General features: G+C 44.5%; 1 protein-coding gene and 1 pseudogene across 1 annotated transcript in view; one reads left to right on the top strand and one right to left on the bottom strand.

Annotated features, from left to right (window-relative positions):
* Positions 1-4,260, top strand: part of map1lc3b (microtubule-associated protein 1 light chain 3 beta) — a 29,919-nt gene extending 25,659 nt beyond the window's left edge. Inside the window, exon 4 of the mRNA XM_034177251.1 lies at positions 3,806-4,260. Coding sequence (XP_034033142.1) covers positions 3,806-3,977 — 172 coding nt within the window. The 3' untranslated portion in view covers positions 3,978-4,260. The remainder of the gene's footprint in view (positions 1-3,805) is intronic.
* Positions 4,261-4,529: 269 nt separating this feature from the next.
* LOC117514987 overlaps positions 4,530-26,181 on the bottom strand; it is a 39,093-nt pseudogene continuing 17,441 nt past the window's right edge.

Below are 26,181 nucleotides of genomic sequence, written 5' to 3'. Positions count from 1 at the left end.
AGATGTCCTAGCTTTACGGAGGGCTTTTTTTATAGAGCAACAGACTCTTTTTCCAGGCTAAGTGAAGATCTTCTAAATTAGTGAGACGCCATTTCCTCTCCAACTTATGGGTTATCTGCTTTAAGCTGCGAGTTTGTGAGTTATACCACGGAGTCAGGCACTTCTGATTTAAAGCTCTCTTTTTCAGAGGAGCTACAGCATCCAAAGTTGTCTTCAATGAGGATGTAAAACTATTGACGAGATACTCTATCTCACTTACAGAGTTTAGGTAGCTACTCTGCACTGTGTTGGTATACGGCATTAGAGAACATAAAGAAGGAATCATATCCTTAAACCTAGTTACAGCGCTTTCTGAAAGACTTCTAGTGTAATGAAACTTATTCCCCACTGCTGGGTAGTCCATCAGAGTAAATGTAAATGTTATTAAGAAATGATCAGACAGAAGGGAGTTTTCAGGGAATACTGTTAAGTCTTCAATTTCCATACCATAAGTCAGAACAAGATCTAAGATATGATTAAAGTGGTGGGTGGGTGCTATATTATTTTTTCTCTTTGAATTTTTATGCTTAAATAGATTTTTCTCTCCTAACAAGACCAGGTTTTCCCCAGAAGCTTTGCCAATTATCTATGAAGCCCACCTCATTTTTTGGACACCACTCAGACAGCCAGCAATTCAAGGAGAACATGCGGCTAAACATGTCACTCCCGGTCCGATTGGGGAGGGGCCCAGAGAAAACAACAGAGTCCGACATTGTTTTTGCAAAGTTACACACCGATTCAATGTTAAGTTTAGTGACCTCCGATTGGCGTAACCGGGTGTCATTACTGCTGACGTGAATTACAATCTTACCAAATTTACGCTTAGCCTTAGCCAGCAGTTTCAAATTTCCTTCAATGTCGCCTGCTCTGGCCCACAGAAGACAATTGACTATGGTTGCTGGTGTCGCTAACTTCACATTTCTCAAAACAGAGTCGCCAATAACCAGAGTTTGATCCTCGGCGGGTGTGTCGTCGATTGGGGAAAGTCTTCAGTTTCCATACCATAAGTCAGAACAAGATCTAAGATATGATTAAAGTGGTGGGTGGACTCATTTACATTTTGAGCAAAGCCAATAGAGTCTAATAATAGATTAAATGCAGTGTTGAGGCTGTCATTCTCAGCATCTGTGTGGATGTTAAAATCGCCCACTATAATTATCTTATCTGAGCTAAGCACTAAGTCAGACAAAAGGTCTGAAAATTCACAGAGAAACTAACAGTAATGACCAGGTGGACGATAGATAATAACAAATAAAACTGGTTTTTGGGACTTCCAATTTGGATGGACAAGACTAAGAGTCAAGCTTTCAAATGAATTAAAGCTCTGTCTGGGTTTTGGATTAATTAATAAGATGGAATGGAAGATTGCTGCTAATCCTCTGCCTCGGCCCGTGCTACGAGCATTCTGGCAGTTAGTGTGACTTGGGGTTGTTGACTCATTTAAACTAACATTCATCCTGCTGAAACCATGTTTCTGTAAGGCAGAATAAATCAATATGTTGACCACATTTAACTGTTTTAGTCTGTGGTGCAGTTGAAGGTGCTATATTATTTTTTCTTTTTGAATTTTTATGCTTAAATAGATTTTTACTGGTTATTGGTGGTCTGGGAGCAGGCACCGTCTCTACGGGGATGGGGTAATGAGGGGATGGCAGGGGGAGAGAAGCTGCAGAGAGGTGTGTTAGACTATAACTCTGCTTCCTGGTCCCAACCCTGGATAGTCACGGTTTGGAGGATTTAAGAAAATTGGCCAGATTTCTAGAAATGAGAGCTGCTCCATCCAAAGTGGGATGGATGCCGTCTCTCCCAACAAGACCAGGTTTTCCCCAGAAGCTTTGCCAATTATCTATGAAGCCCACCTCATTTTTGGACACCACTCAGACAGCCAGCAATTCAAGGAGAACATGTGGCTAAACATGTCACTCCCGGTCTGATTGGGGAAGGGCCCAGAGAAAACTACAAAGTCCGACATTGTTTTTGCAAAGTTACACACCGATTCAATGTTAATTTTAGTGACCTCCGATTGGCGTAACTGTGGTGGTGCAAGCATCATGATATGGGCATGTTTCTTCTACTATGGTGTTGGGCCTATATATCGCATACCAGGTATCATGGATCAGTTTGGATATGTCAAAATACTTGAAGAGGTCATGTTGCCTTATGCTGAAGAGGACATGCCCTTGAAATGAGTGTTTCAACAAGACAATGACCCCAAGCACACTAGTAAACGAGCAAAATCTTGGTTCCAAACCAACAAAATTAATGTTTTGGAGTGGCCTGCCCAATCCCCGGACCTAAATCCAAGTGAGAACTTGTGGGGTGACATCAAAAAAGCTGTTTCTGTAGCAAAACCAAGAAATATGAGTGAATAGTGGAATGTTGTTAAAGAATCTTGAAGTGGAATAACAGCTGAAAGGTGCCACAAGTTGGTTGACTCCATGCATCGCGGATGTGAAGAAATCATGAAAAACTGTGGTTATACAACTAAATACTAGTTTAGTGATTCACAGGATTGCTAAAAAAGCAGTTTAAACATAATAGTTTTGAGTTTGTAGCGCCAACAGCAGATGCTACTATTATTGTGAACACCCCCTTTTCTACATTTTTTTACTAATAGCCCAATTTCATAGCCTTAAGAGTGTGCATATCATGAATGCTTGGTCTTGTTGGATTTGTGAGAATCTACTGATTCTACTGGTACCTTGTTTCCCATGTAATAAGAAATATACTCAAAACCTGGATTAATCTTTTTAGTCACACAGCACTACTATTAATCTGAACACTACCGTACAACACTGTGCCCACAACTTAGTTTTACCAGTTTTCATTTTTTTTCCAGGGCTGTGAAAACTCCACGGATCTGTGAAATTTCACGGATTTAATCATCACTGAGTTTTTACAAATCAGTGTCCTTGGATCTGTGGAGTTTTTTCATGGGAAAAAGACACTGTGGCTTCAAGTGGATTTACAGGAATTTACACAAGAATATGTGGCTTTTTTACTATAAGGTATGTTATTGATATTTTACCACAATTTTCAAAATATTCTACAAGCTTTCGCTGTGGTTTTTGAAATGCTGTAACAGTCTTTTCAGTCTTCATGAATTTCATGTAGTTTAATTGTTCTGAGTTAATGCATAATTTGGTTTACAATTAAAATGAAAATTATTCCAGGTCCTACTTCCACGTCATATTCTGTTATTTCAAATGAAAGGTTGAATACAGGGTCATTTAAATATGCACTAATTTTGAGACTTTTCTGTTCCAGGAGATGCTGAAAATGTATCTATCATTAGATAAAAAATTAATTTGGTTTCTGGGATCCCACGGGGCCTGAGACCTATGACCCCCAGACCCCCTCCAAATTTTCCTTTGATTTCACAATTTTCATTTCACAGACCTGTTTTTTTTAATGCAGGGTCTGGATTGTGCACTTTTGGACAAAATTTTAACATTTACAAAGATTAATAACAAATGCATGATTTTTTGGTTTATAAGTTGCCAGACCCCCAAAACTAGTTAAAATACAGTACTATTTTTATTTTTGTTGTTTTTGGCTGCTCCTGGCTGTTCAGGGTCACTATAGTGGATCCCTGCAGATCCGGATGTTGATTTGGCTCTTCCGGGTGCAACACTGGTTGTGTTGGGAGAAAACGCATACAGCGTCCGGCGTTCCGAAGCGGTCTCCCAGTCAAGAACTAACCAGGCTCTGTGTGGCAGCAGCAGATTCTGGTTGTGATAATGCCTCTCCTCTGCCTGTCCACTAGGAGGCGCCTCCAGCTGAACTCAAACCAGGCTTTCTTCCTCCTGGTGAACGGCAACAGCATGGTTTCTGTGTCGGCGGCCATCTCTGAGGTGTACGAACGCGAACGGGACCAAGACGGCTTCTTGTACATGGTGTACGCTTCCCAGGAGACCTTCGGCACAGCTGCCCTCTGAGCGGCTTCCCTCCACACGACCGACGCTCCCTTTTTTCTCACTCTCTCTCCATCCTGCAAGCACACAAAAGGTCAGGCCTGCTTCATCTGCTACTGCTGTCAGAAGGGTTCAGGTCATGACTAGACAGCATCCACCTTCACTCACCCATCAGAACACCAACCCGCTGAGACTCAGGCCAACGCGTGTCTTCTTCTTCAGATCTTTGTTGGAATCACACCAGCGTCATGGCAACTAGACATCTCCCCTTTATGTTAATTACACTTTTCACTAAGTTAATTGATGCAAAAAAAATAAGAAGTTGATTTTAAGGTTTACGGAGACGAGGCCCCGGACGACGACCTGTTGATGACACTTTTTACTACAGTCAGACATGGAGGAGGAGCTAGATGTCTGTCAGAACAAATTTAAATAGTCAAGAACTTTTATTTGACTGCTCCCGTTCGTGATCCTCCAGAGGTCACATTAGGACATTATGATGTCTCATTTGCTTCATTTTTCTTTTTAAAAATTCTTCTCAACAGTAGCTTCAGACATGGTCACTAAAATAATGATAAAAAAATCAAGTTAGCAAAGTGTTTTAGTTGTCACATGATTGTAGTTGAGAAAATGCAGTGGTGTTCGCATCATGATGACTTTGTAGCTATGAATAGAAACGTTTATTCAATTTATCACTACATAGAGCTCACGTGGGCGGGGCCACAGAGGTTGATGTTTTTAAATTAAGAAAACATAAGTATACATATATAGGCTTTTACTTCATTTGTCATAGTAAAAAAAGTGATGGAAAACAAGAGTATCTAAGTGGACATCTGACCTTTGACCTACAAGGTTGTTGGGTTCCCCCCCTTTGGCTTATAGAGATCAGCTTTTATCTGCTTTTATGATGTCAGTATTTTATCTTCAGGGTTTTTCTGTTTATATTGTGTCTTTACTTTCTCTTGTCTGCAAAGATTTATTTAATTTTGTTTTTTGGTCAGAAGACGAAGCCCGTGTGTGAGATTGTCAGAGGGGACGAAGCCTTTGTTTTGCCTGCTGCTGTTTTTTCACGTCTGCAGTCCTACAGACTGTTTATGTGTTTACTGTAGAAGTTTGGAAACAGTGTTGGGGGGGTACTGTGGTATTTTTGTTTTGACAAAATAAATCCATGCAAATATGAAAGAGGACGTTTTAAGAACTTTGTGTTTTCTGTGCTTTTGCAGCTATGACTTTCTCAAACCTCAGCGAAGATGTTGAAAGTCAAAATCCACATGAAAGGTAAAAGTTACTCGTACATTTTATTTCAATTTTCCCCTCAAAACGCTGACTGAAGTAAAACTTCCTAAAACACTATGAAATGTAAAATTAAGCTTTGTTCCAAACATTTTCACACAAATATACATTCTACTAAAAAACAAGAAAAAAAAAAAACATGCACGCTGTATTGACAGTTTTGTATGGCTTACAAAATAAAAGTCCAACAGGAAGTTACAAAAGTGTTGCTGCGACTTTATAAAAGTGCTCTTTGGCTAATTAGTGAAGGAACAGTTGGGAAAATGTTGTTGAACCTGATTCAAAACTCAGTATGTAAACGTGTTGGTTTTGATTCAGAGATTGAACATCCAAAAAAAAAAAAAATTTAAAATAAAAAAACAAAACAATAAACACTTTAACCAGCAAATAATCTGCATTTGACACGTTAACCATTTTAAATAAATGTTCTTGTGTCATGCCCTCCAGGGGAACAAACAAAGCTTCGTCTCATGTTTCAAAAGTCTGAGTCCCGCTCAGAAACACAACGGGAAACTGACGTTTTAGCTAACACTTAGCTAAAACCTGGGCAACATTTCCCCAATATTCAAGCTTAACGTTGACTACGTGGTGACCGACTGTTAGGTAACACTCAACTGACACTTAGCTAAAGGTGCAGACACTTGATGCACACACTTGCACGCATGTTGTCGTGATGATCCCACCCGCTATGTTCCCAGCTGGACGCCATACTTTGTTCCACTGACTGCCACATGTGCGCTGGATGCTGTGTATATAAAATAATTATTTCGTAGCAGATTAATCATTTTCTCTGCAAGTTGGCTGCTGAAAATGGAATCACAGAGGACTGCTCCAGCATGCCAAACGATCTGGAGAAAGCCTTTGGAGCCATCTAAAAAGGTAATTATTTGTCATGTTTACATTGTCATGGCTTTGTAAAACAGTTGCATGTTCTTTCTTTCTTGTGTGCAGTTGTAAAAGTATGTTTATGATAGATTTAACATCTCGTTATAATCGATCAGATGAGCTGCGCTCTGATGGGTTACGCTGACGCAACCACTCACTCTGTTCACTTCTTTACTGCACTTGATGAGCTGCATGTAGTGTTAGCGAGCTGATCGCACCACGTTGCACGGCATTTATGCGTGAAAGATTTTTTGAACATTTCAAAATTCTCTTTGCACAATTGCACGCACCGACGACCCTCTCGCGTTCAGTCTGCACCCGTCAAAAGATGGGTTTACTCTCCTGCACGACACATGGTGTGCAAGTGCGTGCATCAAAGTGATGCAAGTGTCAGTGGGCCTTAAGGCTTGGCCAACGTTCAACTGCCACTTAGCTTAATGTCGGCTAAGTGTTGACCAAATGTTAGTGGACACTTGGCTGAAGGTGCCCTGACACTTGCATGACTTTGATCCGCGCACTTGCACACACATTGTTGTGACGATCCCACCCGCTGTGTTCCCGGCTGGATGCGTGTTTTGTTCCACTGACTGCCACGCGTTGTGCGCTGAACGCTGCACATATAAAGTAATTATTTTGTAGCGGATTAATCATTTTCTCTGCGAGTTGGCTGTTGAAAATGCCTCTAATTGCTTCCGGAATCACAGAGGGTTGTTCCAGCTGCAGCTTTTCTCACGCGTGCACTGAACGAGGTGGAGAAAGTACTTGGAGCCGTCTAAAAAGTTAATTATTTGTCATGTTTATATTGTAATGGCTTGGTAAAACAGTTGCATGTTCATCCCTTCTTGTGTGCAGCTGTAAAAGTATGTTTATGATAGATTTAACTCCTCGTTATAATCGTTCAGATGAGCTGCGGTGATGCGGCGCACTCACACATTGTGTTTTTGACTTGTTTGCGTAATCTTCACGTTGAAGTTTACATAATTAACGCATGATGGAGATTTTGAAAATTTCTAAATTTTCTTTGAAATGCGCACACTTTACAACAGTTTACAAGTTTTAGACGAGTTTACTTTCGTGCACAGCAGAGTGCGTGCAAGTGCACGGATCAATGTCGTACAAGTGTCAGGGGGCCTTAAGGCTCAAGAGAACCTTAGCTAACACTCAACTGACTTGGCCAACATTTAGCCAATGTTCAACATTCAATCGCACATTTAGTTGTGCATACAGATTAACGACATTCCTTTAAAAACCCTCACCTCTCCTGGAGTCAGAACATGTTTATATAAAGACAAAACAGCAAAATGACCAAACTGAGCCGCCATGAAGCACTGTACAACAAAACTAGAATACGAGAAAAAGTAACTTTATGAAGAAAATAACTAGTATTATGAGAATATACAGTACTGTGACAGTTTTAGGCGCCGCAGCTTGTTTCTTTGAAAGTCCTCTTAATGAATGCGTTGACATGGAAAATTAAATTTTAAACATTCTAGCAAAAAAAGTGGGAGATTTTTTTTTCCTTCCCCATTTTCATTACAAAAATAAGCCAGTTATCAAAATAAAAACCTGACAAAAACATTTTTCCCAACAGCTGAATGTTAAAATAAAAACAACACAGCAAGAAAATGTCAATAACAATTCTGCTTGGAGGAAGCGATGTCAAGATTTTTTTTTTTTTTTTGTATAAATATTAGACATTTATCAGCTGTTTATTATTTTGAAAAATAAACTGATTGTGAGTAAATGGCACAGTACTGGATATTAGGAAGAAAATAAAAAAGTTCCTCAATACAACATTAAAACCTTTTTTAAAAACTTGTTGCACTTTTTGCCTCAAAGTGCTTAAAAAATAAAAATAAAAAATCTGGTTTGGATGATTTGACACATTCAGACAGTTGAACTGGTTTCAAACAGGTTCTCAGACTCAGAGCAGCAACAGAATGTGGTCCAGGTACTGCTGAGGTTCTAAAAGGTGGCCAGTGAAAATCCTTAAAGACAGAATAAGGACTCCAGACTCCACGTGTAAACGCTAAACTGTACCGTCAGAGCCGCAGAGTCCAGAGAGTCTCTGATCTGTGCAGCCTGAAACCTGAACAGACCGAGCTTTGAGGACAGACCTGGAGGAGACGCGGGGTGAGGAGGAAGATGGACACGGAGGAGACGCGGGGTGAGGCGCAGGATGGACACGGAGGAGACGCGGGGTGAGGCGCAGGATGGACACGGAGGAGACGCGGGGTGAGGCGCAGGATGGACACGGAGGAGACGCGGGGTGAACAGGCGGCTCATGTGGACTGACAAACAGCTCCTTTTCTCTGAAAATGGACTCTGCGTCTGCAGGAACTGACAGAGTTGTTTCACCTCCCAAGTCGTCTTTTTTTTCTTTCTTTTTTTTTTGCGTTTTTCAGATTTTGGCAGCACTTCCAGGTCACAGACGACCTCTGACCTTCTCCTCCTCCTCTCTGTTTGACAGACTTGCTGCGCTGAGAAGACGCCATCTGATAGTCTCTGTAATGTTTCTTCTGTGCGACAGCTCAAATCCCGCGTCATGTCCGTGTCCTGCGGTCAGTCTGCTGAGTCTTTCGTGTCAGAGTGAGGAGTGAATTTCAGTCGAAATGTTCCTGAGAAAAACAGAAATATTCCATTAGTGCTACCACGTTGAGATGAACAGCTGGTTCCTGCTTTACAGAAAGATGAGGACACGAGCTGGAATTCTAAATATTGGAAGACAATTCTGAAGCATCACTTTAAATGTCAGGACCATCTGTTGACCAATCAGATGCAGAGTTGGTGTGGGGGGAAAAATTTTTTGGTGATCAGTGAAAGACTGAAGGCCCGCCCCCACCATCATGGATCTGCATCCCAGAAGATCCTGGTGTCCAACAGGGACGAACCGGTGTGTGAAGATCACAGTTACCCACTGGGGTGATTGAGTGCGCAGTCTGATGATTTAGTAGAGTGCGCGGTCTGATGATCGAGTGCACAGTCTGATGATTTAGTAGAGTGCGTGGTCTGATGATGTAACGGAGCACAGTCTGATGATGTAACAGAGCGCGGGCCGATGTACTCGAGTGCATGGTCTGATGATGTAATCGAGTTGCGCGGTCTGATGATTTAGTAGAGAGTGCGGTCTGATGATGTGACAGAGTGCGCGCGGTCTGATGATGTGACAGAGTGCGCGCGGTCTGATGATGTGACAGAGTGCGCGCGGTCTGATGATGTGACAGAGTGCGCGCGGTCTGATGATGTGACAGAGTGCGCGCGGTCTGATGATGTGACAGAGTGCGCGCGGTCTGATGATGTGACAGAGTGCGCGCGGTCTGATGATGTGACAGAGTGCGCGCGGTCTGATGATGTGACAGAGTGCGCGCGGTCTGATGATGTGACAGAGTGCGCGCGGTCTGATGATGTGACAGAGTGCGCGCGGTCTGATGATGTGACAGAGTGCGCGCGGTCTGATGATGTGACAGAGTGCGCGCGGTCTGATGATGTGACAGAGTGCGCGCGGTCTGATGATGTGACAGAGTGCGCGCGGTCTGATGATGTGACAGAGTGCGCGCGGTCTGATGATGTGACAGAGTGCGCGCGGTCTGATGATGTGACAGAGTGCGCGCGGTCTGATGATGTGACAGAGTGCGCGCGGTCTGATGATGTGACAGAGTGCGCGCGGTCTGATGATGTGACAGAGTGCGCGCGGTCTGATGATGTAATGTAATCGAGTGCGCGCGGTCTGATGATGTAATGTAATCGAGTGCGCAGTCTGATGATGTAATGTAATCGAGTGTGCGGTCTGATGACGTCACAGAGCGCAGTCTGATGATGTAATGTAATCGAGTGTGCGGTCTGATGACGTCACAGAGCGCAGTCTGATGATGTAATGTAATCGAGTGTGCGGTCTGATGACGTCACAGAGCGCAGTCTGATGATGTAATGTAATCGAGTGTGCGGTCTGATGACGTCACAGAGCGCAGTCTGATGATGTAATGTAATCGAGTGTGCGGTCTGATGACGTCACAGAGCGCAGTCTGATGATGTAATGTAAGAGAGAGTGGGCCAGTGTAATCGAGTGCGCGGTCTGATGATGTAATCGAGTGCGCGGTCTGATGATTTAGTACAATGTGTGGTCTGATGATTTAGGAGAGTGCGCGGTCTGATGATTTAGGAGAGTGCGCGGTCCGATGATGTAATCGAGTGCGCGGTCCGATGATGTAATCGAGTGCGCGGTCCGATGTAATCGAGTGCGCGGTCTGATGATGTAACAGAGCGCGGGCCAATGTAATCGAGTGCGCGGTCTGATGATGTAATCGAGTGCGCGGTCTGATGATGTAATCGAGTGCGCGGTCTGATGATGTAACAGAGCGCGGGCCAATGTAATCGAGTGCGCGGTCTGATGATGTAATCGAGTGCGCGGTCTGATGATGTAACAGAGCGCGGTCTGATGATGTAACAGAGCGCGGGCCAATGTACTCGAGTGCGCGGTCTGATGATGTAATCGAGTGCGCGGTCTGATGATGTAACAGAGCGCGGGCCAATGTAATCGAGTGCGCGGTCTGATGATGTAATCGAGTGCGCGGTCTGATGATGTAACAGTGCGCGGTCTGATGATGTAACAGAGCGCGGTCTGATGATGTAACAGAGCGCGGGCCAATGTAATCGAGCGCGCGGCCTGATGATGTAATGTAATCGAGCGCGCGGTCTGATGATGTAATGTAATCGAGCGCGCGGTCTGATGATGTAATCGAGCGCGTGGTCTGATGATTTAGTAGAGCGCGCGGTCTGATGATGTAATGTACTCGAGTGTGCGGTCTGATGATGTAATCGAGTGTGCGGTCTGATGATGTAATGTACTCGAGCGCGCGGTCTGATGATGTAATATAATCGAGCGCGCGGTCTGATGATGTAATCGAGCGCGCGGTCTGATGATGTAATCGAGCGCGCGGTCTGATGATGTAATCGAGCGCGCGGTCTGATGATGTAATCGAGCGCGCGGTCTGATGATGTAATCGAGCGCGCGGTCTGATGATGTAATCGAGCGCGCGGTCTGATGATGTAATCGAGCGCGCGGTCTGATGATGTAATCGAGCGCGCGGTCTGATGATTTAGTAGAGTGCGCGGTCTGATGATGTAATGTACTCGAGTGTGCGGTCTGATGATGTAATCCAGTGTACGGTCTGATGATGTAATCGAGCGTGCGGTCTGATGATGTAACAGAGCGCGCGGTCTGATGATGTGACAGAGCGCGCGGTCTGATGATGTGACAGAGCGCGCGGTCTGATGATGTGACAGAGCGCGCGGTCTGATGATGTGACAGAGCGCGCGGTCTGATGATGTGACAGAGCGCGCGGTCTGATGATGTGACAGAGCGCGCGGTCTGATGATGTGACAGAGCGCGCGGTCTGATGATGTGACAGAGCGCGCGGTCTGATGATGTGACAGAGCGCGCGGTCTGATGATGTGACAGAGCGCGCGGTCTGATGATGTGACAGAGCGCGCGGTCTGATGATGTGACAGAGCGCGCGGTCTGATGATGTGACAGAGCGCGCGGTCTGATGATGTGACAGAGCGCGCGGTCTGATGATGTGACAGAGCGCGCGGTCTGATGATGTGACAGAGCGCGCGGTCTGATGATGTGACAGAGCGCGCGGTTTGTGTGACAGAGCGCGCGGTTTGATGATTTAATCAAGTGCGCGGTCTGATTTAGTAGAGAGTGCGGTCTGATGATTTAGTAGAGAGTGCGGTCTGATGATGTAATCGAGTGCGCGGTCTGATGATGTAATCGAGTGCGCGGTCTGATGATGTAATCGAGTGCACGGTCTGATTTAGTAGAGTGCGTGGTCTGATGATGTAACAGAGCGCAGTCTGATGATGTAATGTAATCGAGTGTGCGGTCTGATGATGTCAGAGCGCAGTCTGATGATGTAATGTAATCGAGTGTGCGGTCTGATGATGTCACAGAGCGCAGTCTGATGATGTAATGTAATCGAGTGTGCGGTCTGATGTCACAGAGCGCAGTCTGATGATGTAATGTAACAGAGAGAGTGGGCCAGTGTAATCGAGTGCGCGGTCTGATGATGTAATCGAGTGCGCGGTCTGATGATTTAGTACAATGTGTGGTCTGATGATTTAGGAGAGTGCGCGGTCTGATGATGTAATCGAGTGCGCGGTCCGATGATGTAATCAAGTGCGCGGTCCGATGATGTAATCGAGTGCGCGGTCCGATGATGTAATCGAGTGCGCGGTCTGATGATTTAGTAGAGAGTGTGGTCTGATGATGTAATCGAGTGCGCGGTCTGATGATGTAACAGAGCGCAGTCTGATGATGTAATGTAATCGAGTGTGCGGTCTGATGTCACAGAGCGCAGTCTGATGATGTAATGTAACAGAGAGAGTGGGCCAGTGTAATCGAGTGCGCGGTCTGATGATGTACTCGAGTGCGCGGTCTGATGATGTAATCGAGTGCGCGGTCTGATGATGTAATCGAGTGCGCGGTCTGATGATGTAATCGAGTGCGCGGTCTGATGATGTAATCGAGTGCGCGGTCCGATGATGTAACAGAGCGCGGTCCGATGATGTAACAGAGCGCGGTCCGATGATGTAACAGAGCGCGGTCCGATGTAATCGAGTGCGCGGTCCGATGTAATCGAGTGCGCGGTCTGATGATGTAACAGAGTGCGCGGTCTGATGATGTAACAGAGCGCGGGCCAATGTACTCGAGCGCGCGGTCTGATGATGTAATTGAGCGCGCGGTCTGATGATGTAATCGAGCGCGCGGTCTGATGATGTAATGTACTCGAGCGCGCGGTCTGATGATGTAATGTAATCGAGCGCGCGGTCTGATGATGTAATGTAATCGAGCGCGCGGTCTGATGTAATGTAATCGAGCGCGCGGTCTGATGTAATGTAATCGAGCGCGCGGTCTGATGTAATGTAATCGAGCGCGCGGTCTGATGATGTAATGTAATCGAGCGCGCGGTCTGATGATGTAATGTAATCGAGCGCGCGGTCTGATGATGTAATGTAATCGAGCGCGCGGTCTGATGATGTAATGTAATCGAGCGCGCGGTCTGATGATGTAATCGAGCGCGCGGTCTGATTTAGTAGAGTGCGTGGTCTGATGATTTAGTAGAGTGCGTGGTCTGATGATGTAATTTAGTAGAGTGCGTGGTCTGATGATGTAATGTACTCGAGTGTGCGGTCTGATGTAATCGAGTGCGCGGTCTGATGTAATCGAGTGCGCGGTCTGATGATGTAATCGAGTGCGCGGTCTGATGATGTAATCGAGTGCGCGGTCTGATGATGTAATCGAGTGCGCGGTCTGATGATGTAACAGAGCGCGGGCCAATGTACTCGAGTGCGCGGTCTGATGATGTAATTGAGCGCGCAGTCTGATTTAGTAGAGTGCGTGGTCTGATGATTTAGTAGAGTGCGTGGTCTGATGATTTAGTAGAGTGCGTGGTCTGATGATGTAATGTACTCGAGTGTGCGGTCTGATGTAATCGAGTGCGCGGTCTGATGTAATCGAGTGCGCGGTCTGATGATGTAATCGAGTGCGCGGTCTGATGATGTAACAGAGCGCGGGCCAATGTACTCGAGTGCGCGGTCTGATGATGTAATTGAGCGCGCAGTCTGATGATGTAATGTACTCGAGCGCGCGGTCTGATGATGTAATGTAATCGAGCGCGCGGTCTGATGATGTAATGTACTCGAGCGCGCGGTCTGATGATGTAATCGAGCGCGCGGTCTGATGATGTAATCGAGCGCGCGGTCTGATGATGTAATCGAGCGCGCGGTCTGATGATGTAATCGAGCGCGCGGTCTGATGATTTAGTAGAGCGCGCGGTCTGATGATTTAGTAGAGCGCGCGGTCTGATGATTTAGTAGAGCGCGCGGTCTGATGATTTAGTAGAGCGCGCGGTCTGATGATGTAATGTACTCGAGTGTGCAGTCTGATGATGTAATCGAGTGTGCAGTCTGATGATGTAATCGAGTGTGCAGTCTGATGATGTAATCGAGTGTGCAGTCTGATGATGTAACAGAGCGCGTGGTCTGATGATGTAACAGAGCGCGTGGTCTGATGATGTAACAGAGCGCGTGGTCTGATGATGTAACAGAGCACAGTCTGATGATGTAACAGAGCACAGTCTGATGATGTAACAGAGCGCGGGCCAATGTACTCGAGTTGCACGGTCTGATGATGTAACAGAGTTGAACGGTCTGATGATGTAACAGAGTTGCACGGTCTGATGATGTAACAAAGTGTACGGTCTGATGATGTAGTTCCTAGGGTTTGTAAGAGTAAAATGGGAGGCAGAGCCTTCAGCTTTCAGGCTCCTCTCCTGTGGAACCAGCTCCCAATTCGGATCAGGGAGACAGACACCCTCTCTACTTTTAAGATTAGGCTTAAAACTTTCCTTTTTGCTAAAGCTTATAGTTAGGGCTGGATCAGGTGACCCTGAACCATCCCTTAGTTATGCTGCTATAGACTTAGACTGCTGGGGGGTTCCTATGATGCACTGAGTGTTTCTTTCTCTTTTTGCTCTGTATGCACCACTCTGCATTTAATCATTAGTGATTGATCTCTGCTCCCCTCCACAGCATGTCTTTTTCCTGGTTCTCTCCCTCAGCCCCAACCAGTCCCAGCAGAAGACTGCCCCTCCCTGAGCCTGGTTCTGCTGGAGGTTTCTTCCTGTTAAAAGGGAGTTTTTCCTTCCCACTGTCGCCAAGTGCTTGCTCACAGGGGGTCGTTTTGACCGTTGGGGTTTTTACATAATTATTGTATGGCCTTGCCTTACAATATAAAGCGCCTTGGGGCAACTGTTTGTTGTGATTTGGCGCTATATAAATAAAATTGATTGATTGATTGATTAATGATGTAACAGAGAGCGCGGACCAATGTACTCGAGTGCGCGGTCTGATGATGTAATCGAGTGCGCGGTCTGATGATGTAATCGAGTGCGCGGTCTGATGATGTAATCGAGTGCGCGGTCTGATGATGTAATCGAGTGCGCGGTCTGATGATGTAACAGCGCGGGCCAATGTACTCGAGTGCGGTCTGATGATTTAGTAGAGAGTGCGGTCTGATGATGTAACAGAGCGCAGTCTGATGATGTGACAGAGCGCGGACCAGTGTACTCCAGTGCGCAGTCTGATGATGTAATCGAGTGCGCGGTCTGATGATGTAATCGAGTGCGCGGCCTGATGATGTAATCGAGTGCACGGCCTGATGATGTAATCGAGTGCACGGCCTGATGATGTAATCGAGTGCGCGGCCTGACGATGTAATCGAGTGCGTGGTCTGACGATGTAATCGAGTGCGTGGTCTGACGATGTAATCGAGTGCGTGGTCTGACGATGTAACAGTGCGTGGTCTGACGCTGTAACAGTGCGTGGTCTGACGCTGTAACAGTGCGTGGTCTGACGATGTAACAGTGCGTGGTCTGACGATGTAACAGTGCGCAGTCTGATGATGCAATCTAATCGAGTCCACGGTCTGATGATGTAATGTAACAGAGAGTGCGGGCCAATGTAATCAAGTGCGCGGTCTGATGTAATCGAGTGCGCGGTCTGATGATGTAATCGAGTGCACGGTCTGATGATGTCATCGAGTGCACGGTCTGATGATGTCACAGAGCACGGTCTGATGATGTCACAGAGCACGGTCTGATGATGTAATGTAACAGAGAGAGTGGGCCAATGTAATCGAGCGCGCGGTCTGATGATGTAACCGAGTGCGCGGTCTGATGATGTAACAGAGTGCGCGGTCTGATGATGCAACAGAGTGCGCGGTCTGATGATGTAACAGAGTGCGCGGTCTGATGATGTAACAGAGTGCGCGGTCTGATGATGTAATCGAGTGCGCGGTCTGATGATGTAATCGAGTGCGCGGTCTGATGATGTAACAGCTCGGGCCAATGTACTCGAGTGCGGTCTGATGATTTAGTAGAGAGTGCGGTCTGATGATTTAGTAGAGAGTGCGGTCTGATGATTTAGTAGAGAGTGCGGCCTGATGATGTAACAGAGCGCAGTCTGATGATGTGACAGAGCGCGGACCAGTGTACTCCAGTGCGCAGTCTGATGATGTAATCGAGTGTGCGGTCTGATGATGTAATCGAGTGCGCGGTCTGATAATGTAATCGAGTGCGCGGTCTGATAATGTAATCGAGTACACGGTCTGATTTAGTAGAGAGTGTGGTCTGATGATGTAATCGAGTGCGTGGTCTGACGATGTAACAGTGCGCGGTCTGATGATGCAATCTAATCGAGTGTGCGGTCTGATGATGTAACAGAGTCCACGGTCTGATGATGTAATGTAACAGAGAGTGCGGGCCAATGTAATCAAGTGCGCGGTCCGATGTAATCGAGTGCACAGTCTGATGATGTAATCGAGTGCACGGTCTGATGATATGATGTAATCGAGTGCACGGTCTGATGATATAATGTAATCGAGTGCACGGTCTGATGATATAATGTAATCGAGTGCACGGTCTGATGATATAATGTAATCGAGTGCACGGTCTGATGATGTCACAGAGCACGGTCTGATGATGTAATGTAACAGAGAGTGGGCCAATGTAATCGAGCGCGCGGTCTGATGATTTAGTAGAGTGCACGGTCTGATGATGTAATCGAGTGCGCGGTCTGATGATGTAATCGAGCGCGGGCCAATGGACTCGAGTGCGCGGTCTGATGATGTAACAGAGTGCGCGGTCTGATGATGTAACAGAGTGCGCGGTCTGATGATGTAACAGAGTGCGCGGTCTGATGATGTAACAGAGGTGCGCGTCTGATGATGTAACAGAGTGCGCGGTCTGATGATGTAACAGAGTGCGCGTGTCTGATGATGTAACAGAGTGCGCGGTCTGATGATGTAACAGAGTGCGCGGTCTGATGATGTAACAGAGGTGGCGCGGTCTGATGATGTAACAGAGTGCGCGGTCTGATGATGTAACAGAGTGCGCGGTCTGATGATGTAACAGAGTGGCGCGGTCTGATGAATGTAACAGAGGTTGCGCGGTCTGATGACGTAAACAGAGTGCGCGGTCTGATGACGTAACAGAGTGCGCGGTCCTGATGACTAACAGAGTGCGCGGTCTGATGACGTAATCGAGTGCGCGGTCTGATGACGTAATCGAGTGCGCGTCTGATGATCTAGAGTAGAATGGGAGGCAGAGCCTTCAGCTTTCAGGCTCCTCTCCTGTGGAACCAGCTCCCAATTCGGATCAGGGAGACAGACACCCTCTCTACTTTTAAGATTAGGCTTAAAACTTTCCTTTTTGCTAAAGTTTATATAGTTAGGGCTGGATCAGGTGACCCTGAACCATCCCTTAGTTATGCTGCTATAGACTTAGACTGCTGGGGGGTTCCCATGATGCACTGAGTGTTTCTTTCTCTTTTTGCTCTGTATGCACCACTCTGCATTTAATCATTAGTGATTGATCTCTGCTCCCCTCCACAGCATGTCTTTTTCTTGATTCTCTCCCTCAGCCCCAACCAGTCCCAGCAGAAGACTGCCCCTCCCTGAGCCTGGTTCTGCTGGAGGTTTCTTAATCGAGTGCGTGGTCTGATGATGTAATCGAGTGCGCGGTCTGATGATGTAATCGAGTGCGCGGCCTGATGATGTAATCGAGTGCGCGGCCTGATGATGTAACAGCGCGGGCCAATGTACTCGAGTGCGCGGTCTGATGATTTAGTAGAGAGTGCGGTCTGATGATGTGACAGAGCGCAGTCTGATGATGTGACACAGCGCAGTCTGATGATGTGACAGAGCGCAGTCTGATGATGTGACAGAGCGCAGTCTGATGATGTGACAGAGCGCAGTCTGATGATGTGACAGAGCGCAGTCTGATGATGTGACAGAGCGCAGTCTGATGATGTGACAGAGCGCAGTCTGATGATGTGACAGAGCGCGGACCAATGTACTCCAGTGCGCAGTCTGATGATGTGACAGAGCGCGGACCAATGTACTCCAGTGCGCAGTCTGATGATGTGACAGAGCGCGGACCAATGTACTCCAGTGCGCAGTCTGATAATGTAATCGAGTGCGCAGTCTGATGATGTGACAGAGCGCAGTCTGATGATGTAATGTAATCGAGTGCGCAGTCTGATGATTTAGTAGAGAGTGTGGTCTGATGATGTAATAGAGTGCGTGGTCTGATGATGTAACAGAGCGCAGTCTGATGATGCAATGTAATCGAGTGTGCGGTCTGATGATGTAACAGAGTCCACGGTCTGATGATGTAACAGAGTCCACGGTCTGATGATGTAACGTAACAGAGTGCGGGCCAATGTAATCAAGTGCGCGGTCTGATGATGTAATCAAGTGCGCGGTCTGATGTAATCGAGTGCACGGTCTGATGATGTAACAGAGCGCAGTCTGATGATATAATGTAATCGAGTGCACGGTCTGATGATGTCACAGAGCACGGTCTGATGATGTAATGTAACAGAGAGAGTGGGCCAATGTAATTGAGTGCGCAGTCTGATTTAGTAGAGTGCACGGTCTGATGATGTAATCGAGTGCGCAGTCTGATTTAGTAGAGTGCACGGTCTGATGATGTAATCGAGTGCGCAGTCTGATTTAGTAGAGTGCACGGTCTGATGATGTAATCGAGTGCGCAGTCTGATGATTTAGTAGAGTGCGCGGTCTGATGATGTAATCGAGCGCGGGCCAATGGACTCGAGTGCGCGGTCTGATGATGTAATGTAACAGAGTGCGCGGCCTGATGATGTAATGTAATCGAGTGCGCGGCCTGATGATGTAATCGAGTGCGCGGCCTGATGATGTAATCGAGTGCGCGGCCTGATGATGTAATCGAGTGCGCGGCCTGATGATGTAATCGAGTGCACAGTCTGATGATTTAGGAGCGTGTGGTCTGATGATGTAATAGAGTGCACGGTCTGATGTAATCGAGTGCGCGGTCTGATGATTTAGTAGAGTGCGCAGTCTGATGTAATCGAGTGCGCGGTTTGATGATGTAATAGAACACCAGATGCATATCGACATTTGTGCAAAAAGAACTTGACACACACATGTAGTATTTTAGAACAACCTTGGTGCTTCCAGAAAACTTGAGGATGATGTCACGACGTGCACATTACTGGCTCCACACAATTGTGCAGGACCAGCAAAGTATGTCATAGTTCACGGGGAATATCTGGAAAATCTGCCGTGGTTAAAAAGAGAGCACGGGACAATGATGGAATATCCTGGTTCATCATGGACACCCTCCTACTCTCTCGAAGGCAGCGGTCACGACCCTGCCCCTGGAGGCCACCTGCCCTCGCTCCTGATCGTCTGAAACCTGACTTAGTTAACTAACAGTGGGTGGACCCAGAAAACGTGGAGGGTAGGTGATCTCCAGGAACAGCATTGAGGCTGGCACTTGGGTTTCCAAACTGGGAATAAAAACTGCATCCTGAGTACAGATGGCAGAAAAACACGTCACATTTTCAGAGTTTAGTTTGGATTCAGAAGCCTTGGTTCTCGTGACTGCTTTAATCTGAAGACTTGCATTACAACCCGGACTTGACAGAGAGTCACTCATTCATTCATTTTCTACACTTATCCGGGTCTGCATTACTGTGGCAGTAGACCAAACAGCTCATCCCGCACTTCCCTATCCTGGACCGAGTACTCAAACTCTTTGTAGGGGATCCAGAGGCGTAAATTTAAAATTACAATTTCAGACATTTTCAAGGATTTCAGGCACCTGCACATACCCTGGAAACATTTTCTTTTAATTTTTTCCTGTTTGCAGCTTTTCCATGTCAAAACATAAAATTTTCACAACATGTGAAAACTGCTTCTACTAACAGATCATTTCAAGACTCTACAAAGTTTTCTTAAAACTGGCCACTTTAAAATGCAGCAATTCACACATCAGTCCGCTGGGAGATTTTCAGTGAATATAATAGAAAAAAATATTTTGTTCTTCAGCAAATATAATTTATTAAACACCTTCAAGTTTGAAGTTTGGTCAAAATGTCCTCATTTAATTGTCATATTGGCTCCATGTTACCATTTATACCAGCGCTTTGTCAAAAGCCATAATAGGCAGTGGGTTGTGTGGAAATATTGCATGACCTACAGAAAGGGTGGGCAGTTTTGAATTTGCCTACATGTAATAATGTAAATAAGAAGAATATAGAAAATTTTTGATGCATGCAATAACTAATGCGTCAAAAATCGATCCATGTAAATGTCAACAATAATCATCCATGACTGGATCTATTTTTGTTGCCCCAAATTTAAATGTGGGTTGAATGAAAAAAATCAACCTGATTTGTTGTTCATTTTTAGTTGCTTTTTATTTTATCCTTATGAATTTGTATTTCATTTTGTTTTATGGACTTTTATACGATACTATTTTATTGCTATTCTGTGTTTCCTTTTATTTTAATATGTTCAATGTTGCTGACATTAATGAGTGAAGCTTTTCATTATCTGTGCATATATCAAACAATAATTTAAAATTTAATAATTGTTGCAGAATCTCAAAGTAATACTACTTCACAACTGTCGTTATGATTCTTTTTTTTACAACGATACTGTATTAATGTAAAGAAGTTTTTAGCCCCTCCCCCTCTATGCTATACTCTCCATGTTCCTTGAGATTTAAATTATAGTTGAAACTTAGGAATAAAAGAGAAATTATTGAAGAAACACTGTGTTCAATAGTTGATCACAGTGCTTCCAATTCTTTTTTTTTTTTTTTTGTCATAGCGATGAAATGTAAAAAAAAAAAAAAAACTGAAATTGTAGCAGTCATATTTGTCTTTCAAATTAGAGATCAGTCCCACATACATTTTTTTGGCATAACTGAAAATAACTGGGAATCACAGCTGCGAGTGTCACACGGCTTTTCTGGCCTTTCTTTGTGAAAAAATGACCAATTTAGGATTGTAGTACTGTCACATTTACGTTTTTAAAATATTTTCTACTTTAAAATACTCAGGTAAGCTAATCACATGCTAGGAATACTCACAAATAGGGATGGGTATTGATATTTTCTCGATATTGATGCCAATATCGATTCCGCTTATCGATCCAATTCCTTATCGATTCCTTATCGATACCTCTTGTGAATTTTCTGTGTACTAAAAGTAGACTTTAGAGGTTTTCTATGTCAGTAACATTTTATTGAGTCTTAAAGTAAATAAATATGAAATTGGACACTGGATCCTTGATCTCTGGACATAAATAACAATAAACAAAATCTGTAGTTTGTCTCAAAAGTATTTCCTTTCAGACATTAATGGCATGAATGTCTCTCCATACCCCTGAGCTAAGCTGCACGTCTGCATCAATGTAATTCATAAAGAATGCAGGACGTCTCATTTTGGTAGGAAAACAATGTTTTGTTTGACTGTAGTTTGTTTGTTTTACAACGTTTGGAAAGAGGTGTCATTTGATTTCAAACGGCAATCCCCTTTGAAGTTATTAATTCGTACTGCTGCGCTTCGCTATATTAATTATATTTTTATATATTCTGAACTACACTGTATTTACAATGTACTCCAACAGTCGACTGCTGTAAAATGTATGACTATACATGTTCTATCTGTATAATACTGTTTGCCAATGTTATTTCCTTTAGTCACTTCATTAACCACATTCAGAAATATTGGTAATTTTGATACTCATAATGTAATGATGTAATAAAAAATTATTTTAAATAAACAATTTATGTAAAGTTTTCGATGTGTTTAAAGCAGTTCTCTTTGCTAATGTTACAAACTTGTTTTGTTCAGGAGAGAATTTGCAACAATTATTATTTGATTTAAGAACTGAAATGATAAAGTTGAAGAGTTGGTTTTATATTAACAAATTGTCACTAAATTGGTCTAAAACTGAAATAATGTTATTTGGAAATTATAAAAAGGATGTACATATACAGTTAAATGTACTTGGGGTAAACATAGCATGCGTCAAAGAGAGTTGTTAGGTGTGATTATTGATGACAGAATTAACTGGAAAGCTCATATTCAACATATTCAAAAGAAAACATCCAAAAGTATTGCAGTATTAAATAAAGCAAAGCACATTCTTGATGGTAAATAACTACATACTCTGTATTGTATCAGGATCATACCAATCCATTGTTCATTAAATTGAAGATATTAAAACTATCATATGATTTCATTCAAGGCTGTTCAATTGATGTATAAAGCAAAAAATAAGCAATTACCATTTAGAATTCAAGAATATTTTACGCAAAGCGAAGGAATGTATAATTTAAGGGGTTGTATCAAAAACTGCTGGTGCAAGGACAACCAGGAAATGCTTGTGTGTCTCCATTTGTGGTCCTAAAAAATGGAATATTCTACCTGAGAAACTCAAGGAATGTCCAGATATCAACCGGTTCAAATATTTATACAAAGAAATGGTGTTCTCCAGATATGTATTAGATGAAAGTGGTTGAGTTGTGTTGTATGAAGGTGTTACACTTGAACCTTTTCTACTGAAATATGTAGGTGGTAACCAGCTTGTATTGGGAGCTGTTTGGGAAATATTTGTTTTCTTTTAATTGTAATTATGAGCTGCTGCTGTTCAGATTTTGTTTAGAAATGAACGTTTATGAACAGGCACATATGCCTGGTTTGATTTTACTTCATGGAGGGGTGTAGGCGTTGATAAGCTTTGCTTCTGCTTACGCCTTTAGGCACTGTGTACATTTTTTTTTTTTCTTACCGTCTTTTTTCTATGACTACTTTGTTTATGAGTTTTGCTATTGTATATGCGTGAGATTTTGTTGCATGCGTGTCTAATAAATTTAATAATTCAACAATTCACCTGGTCACCTATTGAAAATTGAAGTGGCCAGTCTTTTTTTTTCAAGAGTCTAAGGAGTATTTGTGCTGAATTTGGTGCTTAGATCACTATTTGAAGGACTGTTTCAGTTATCTGCTAGACTAATAGAAAAAAAGTTGTTGCACAAATTGTAAAAACAACAAAAAATAATGAGCATTTTCCTTTTCCTTGATAATAGGAACAATAGATAGTTGAAGATCATGGTATGCATTTAAATGACTTCTTCCAAATGTCAACTGCATCACAATGTGGCTAATGGCATTTAGATGAGGAAATGGTTGTAACTTTAACAAATGGTCATGAACAGAAAATGATTACATGGTGTCAAAAAAAAAATACTTGTTAACTTCGCTTCCCATAAGTTGTGGGAATTTTGGACAGTGGGGTGACTTTGGACACTATGGAAAAATTAGTCATTTGTGTATCTTCTTTTACCAAATCATGTTTTTCCATGTTTTTTCAGAATATTCCTATTAATGTTCTTAAAAAATATTAATAATAATTTGGTGAAGAACTGTTCAAAGTCAATCCAGATTATGATACATGAATATGCATTTAGACAAATAAGGTGAAAGGTGCAAGGAGGCATGATAAACAATCAATTTTTGTCAAGTGTTAAACAAATACTGTTTTAATCATCCATGGATAAGTAGTAAATTCCATTTCACATGGCATCTTCAGTATCTAAGTCAAAACGCCTGACTAAACTTGATTGATTATTGAAAATCCCCAAAATAACAGGGTCCCTCCTAGTGCCTTATTTTATCCTAAATGGCATCTTTAACCATGAAAAAGGTAACTAAGAATGTAATATTTAGGTTTTGAGAGTGTCTTATATAGGAATGCTTCAATGTATAAACTGTTTATAACAAGTTTTAATAGACAGACACTTTAAAAAAACGTGCATCAACAGCATGTTACTTTGGTTACTTCCCTTTTGAAAAGCTTTTTTTTTTTTTTTTTTAAGAAAAATCAAAAAATATTTGTGAAAGTATTTAAAAGTCAATTCCATGCTTTCTATGGTGTTATATTTGAGTTTGAATGTGTTTTTGAAAACAACGTATACTTGATGTATGATGTTATTTTGGGACAGTGGTTCTCAGTAATACTCAAAATTTACACTTGTGAAGAACAATATTTTGTTCGTGGTACTATTGGCTTCCATTTACCAACATTTCACACCCGCCGCAGACATAGGTCATGGAATCAAAAAGCTAGAGGGATATTAATTGTATGGTACACTACCTATAATGTGGTCTGAAGTCCCACCACAGGGGGGCAGTGGTTCCCGTCATCTTCAGGGACGTTTTAAATGCGCCGTGGACGTGAACTCTTTGAAACATTCAGATGTTTCAAAGCTCAGGCAGTAAAATGACTGGACTGCCCATTCATTCATTCACTCACACTCACTCACTCACCTTGTTGTGAGTCCATGGGTGGTTGTTTGCAGTCCTCCGCTCGGTGTCCACTGGCACCACAGTTGTAACAGGATACGTTCCCCGCCAGCCTTTTCTGGCCTCCATTTCCCACAATGCCCTGGGGCTGGTAGAAACCAAAGCCCTGCTGTTGGTCATGTGGCACAGGACTGTGGCGATAAAGGGGCGGAGGCACCATCAAAGGGTAGGAGAAAGACGCTGCTCCCGCGCCGCCAGTGCTCGAGGAGGCGATCAGCGGGCCGAGGTGGAGCAGCGGGCCCAGCGTGAAGAGCGACGGTCCGGCTGACAGCGGCTGAAGGTAGCCGGCCCGCCGCGTAGCCAGGAAGTGCTCCATATGCTCCGCAGTTCCCCCGGCAACCGCATGAGCTGCAAACACATGCTGGGGTGTGTGTGACCTGAGCCTTGATTGACAGTGGAGCAGTCCAGTGGAGCAGAAGGTGTGGAAAGGGAGGGGCTAGAAGTAGGCAGGGGTGCATAGTAACTGTTACCGGGTACTGCTGCCAACAGGGACGCTGCTGGCGGCCGCCATCGCGAGAACTCCAGTTCCACCTCCACTGCCAGAGCCCCCAGACTGGGAGCCTGCTTTGGCTGAGGGACAGAAAGAGGTGAAAGACGGGAAGGAGGAGGAAGCAGGTGGGTAGAATAGCAATCCGGATGGTGAGGGCGAGGACGTCGAGGACGAGAGGTGGAAGTGGAGCGGCGGATGGGAGACGTGGTGGACACTGTTGGAAGTGGAGGTAAGAGCAGAACTCGTTTCTACCATCGTTCTCACAGCACCGCCTGCCAGTCCACGACAACCCGCCGAGGTCCTGGAGCACAGAGGAGCTGTCTGTATTCAGTCCAGGGATCAGGGTGTCCATCCTGACTCCAATCCCAACGCCGAGCCCCGTACCGAAGCTGGAACTGGGTGCCGGCAGACCCAAACCCAGAGGCTTAGTCCTGTCCTCCGAGCACAGGGGAGGGGGCCTGGGTTTGCGAGGGGAAGTCAGGATCCGTGCTGGGTTTGAGCTGGAAAAGAGCAGGGACTGTGGGTGGAAAGGCGACTGTGGGAGGCCAAAGGTGAGATGGGAGGAGCAAGAAGGCGGAAGAGAGGGAGCCGGTTCGGTTTGAACAGGAAGGACCTGGGCTGTGGGCCGACATGAGCGTTCCTTCTCCGGACCAGCGCCTGCTGCATCTGGACCCGACACACCTGAAACAGACACAGACGACTGAAAGGAAAAAACTACCAACCACTGCAGAGACCTTCTGCACCATTCCAACATTTCCCCCAAATAAATAGAGAAATTTAAGAGATGTTCTGTTTCTGTGTTATTTTGCAGATTATCATCCTGTGTGCCGGTGAAGTGGGTACGGTATCAGAATTGGTTCTGTGTGTTTGTGTGTCTGTCTGAACAAGATAACATAAAACAGGAATGTTGCCTGGATGGATATCTCAAGATTATTAACTTTTGGAAAGGATCTAGAAAAGGTCAAGGTCAACAAAAACATGGTGCAAAAAAACATTTTGTTATATCTCTGCAAACAATAGGGCTAGAGAAAACAATCTAAAGTTTATATTGATTAGCAAAACATTTGTGATGAACTATGGATATATCCCCACGTGCACAGCGTGCAGGGTTTGCATGTGAGTAGAAGACGCCTCCTCCTTACGCCTGTGAATGTCTCTGGTCCTGTCCAAGTTTGAGTCGCAGCACAGTGGTGTTCGAGGGGAGCAGGAGGAGCTGGAGTACCCCGAGGACGAGCTGCTGTCTATGGAGACAGGGTGATGGTGGGGACACGGTGTCCACTTCCACTCGCAACTCACCTG

This window comes from Thalassophryne amazonica, chromosome 8 (assembly GCF_902500255.1).
Source record: "Thalassophryne amazonica chromosome 8, fThaAma1.1, whole genome shotgun sequence".
In the NCBI taxonomy this organism is placed as follows: domain Eukaryota; kingdom Metazoa; phylum Chordata; class Actinopteri; order Batrachoidiformes; family Batrachoididae; genus Thalassophryne; species Thalassophryne amazonica.
The sequence above is the reverse complement of the archived record's forward strand: the minus strand, read 5'-3'. Positions and strand labels throughout refer to the sequence as shown.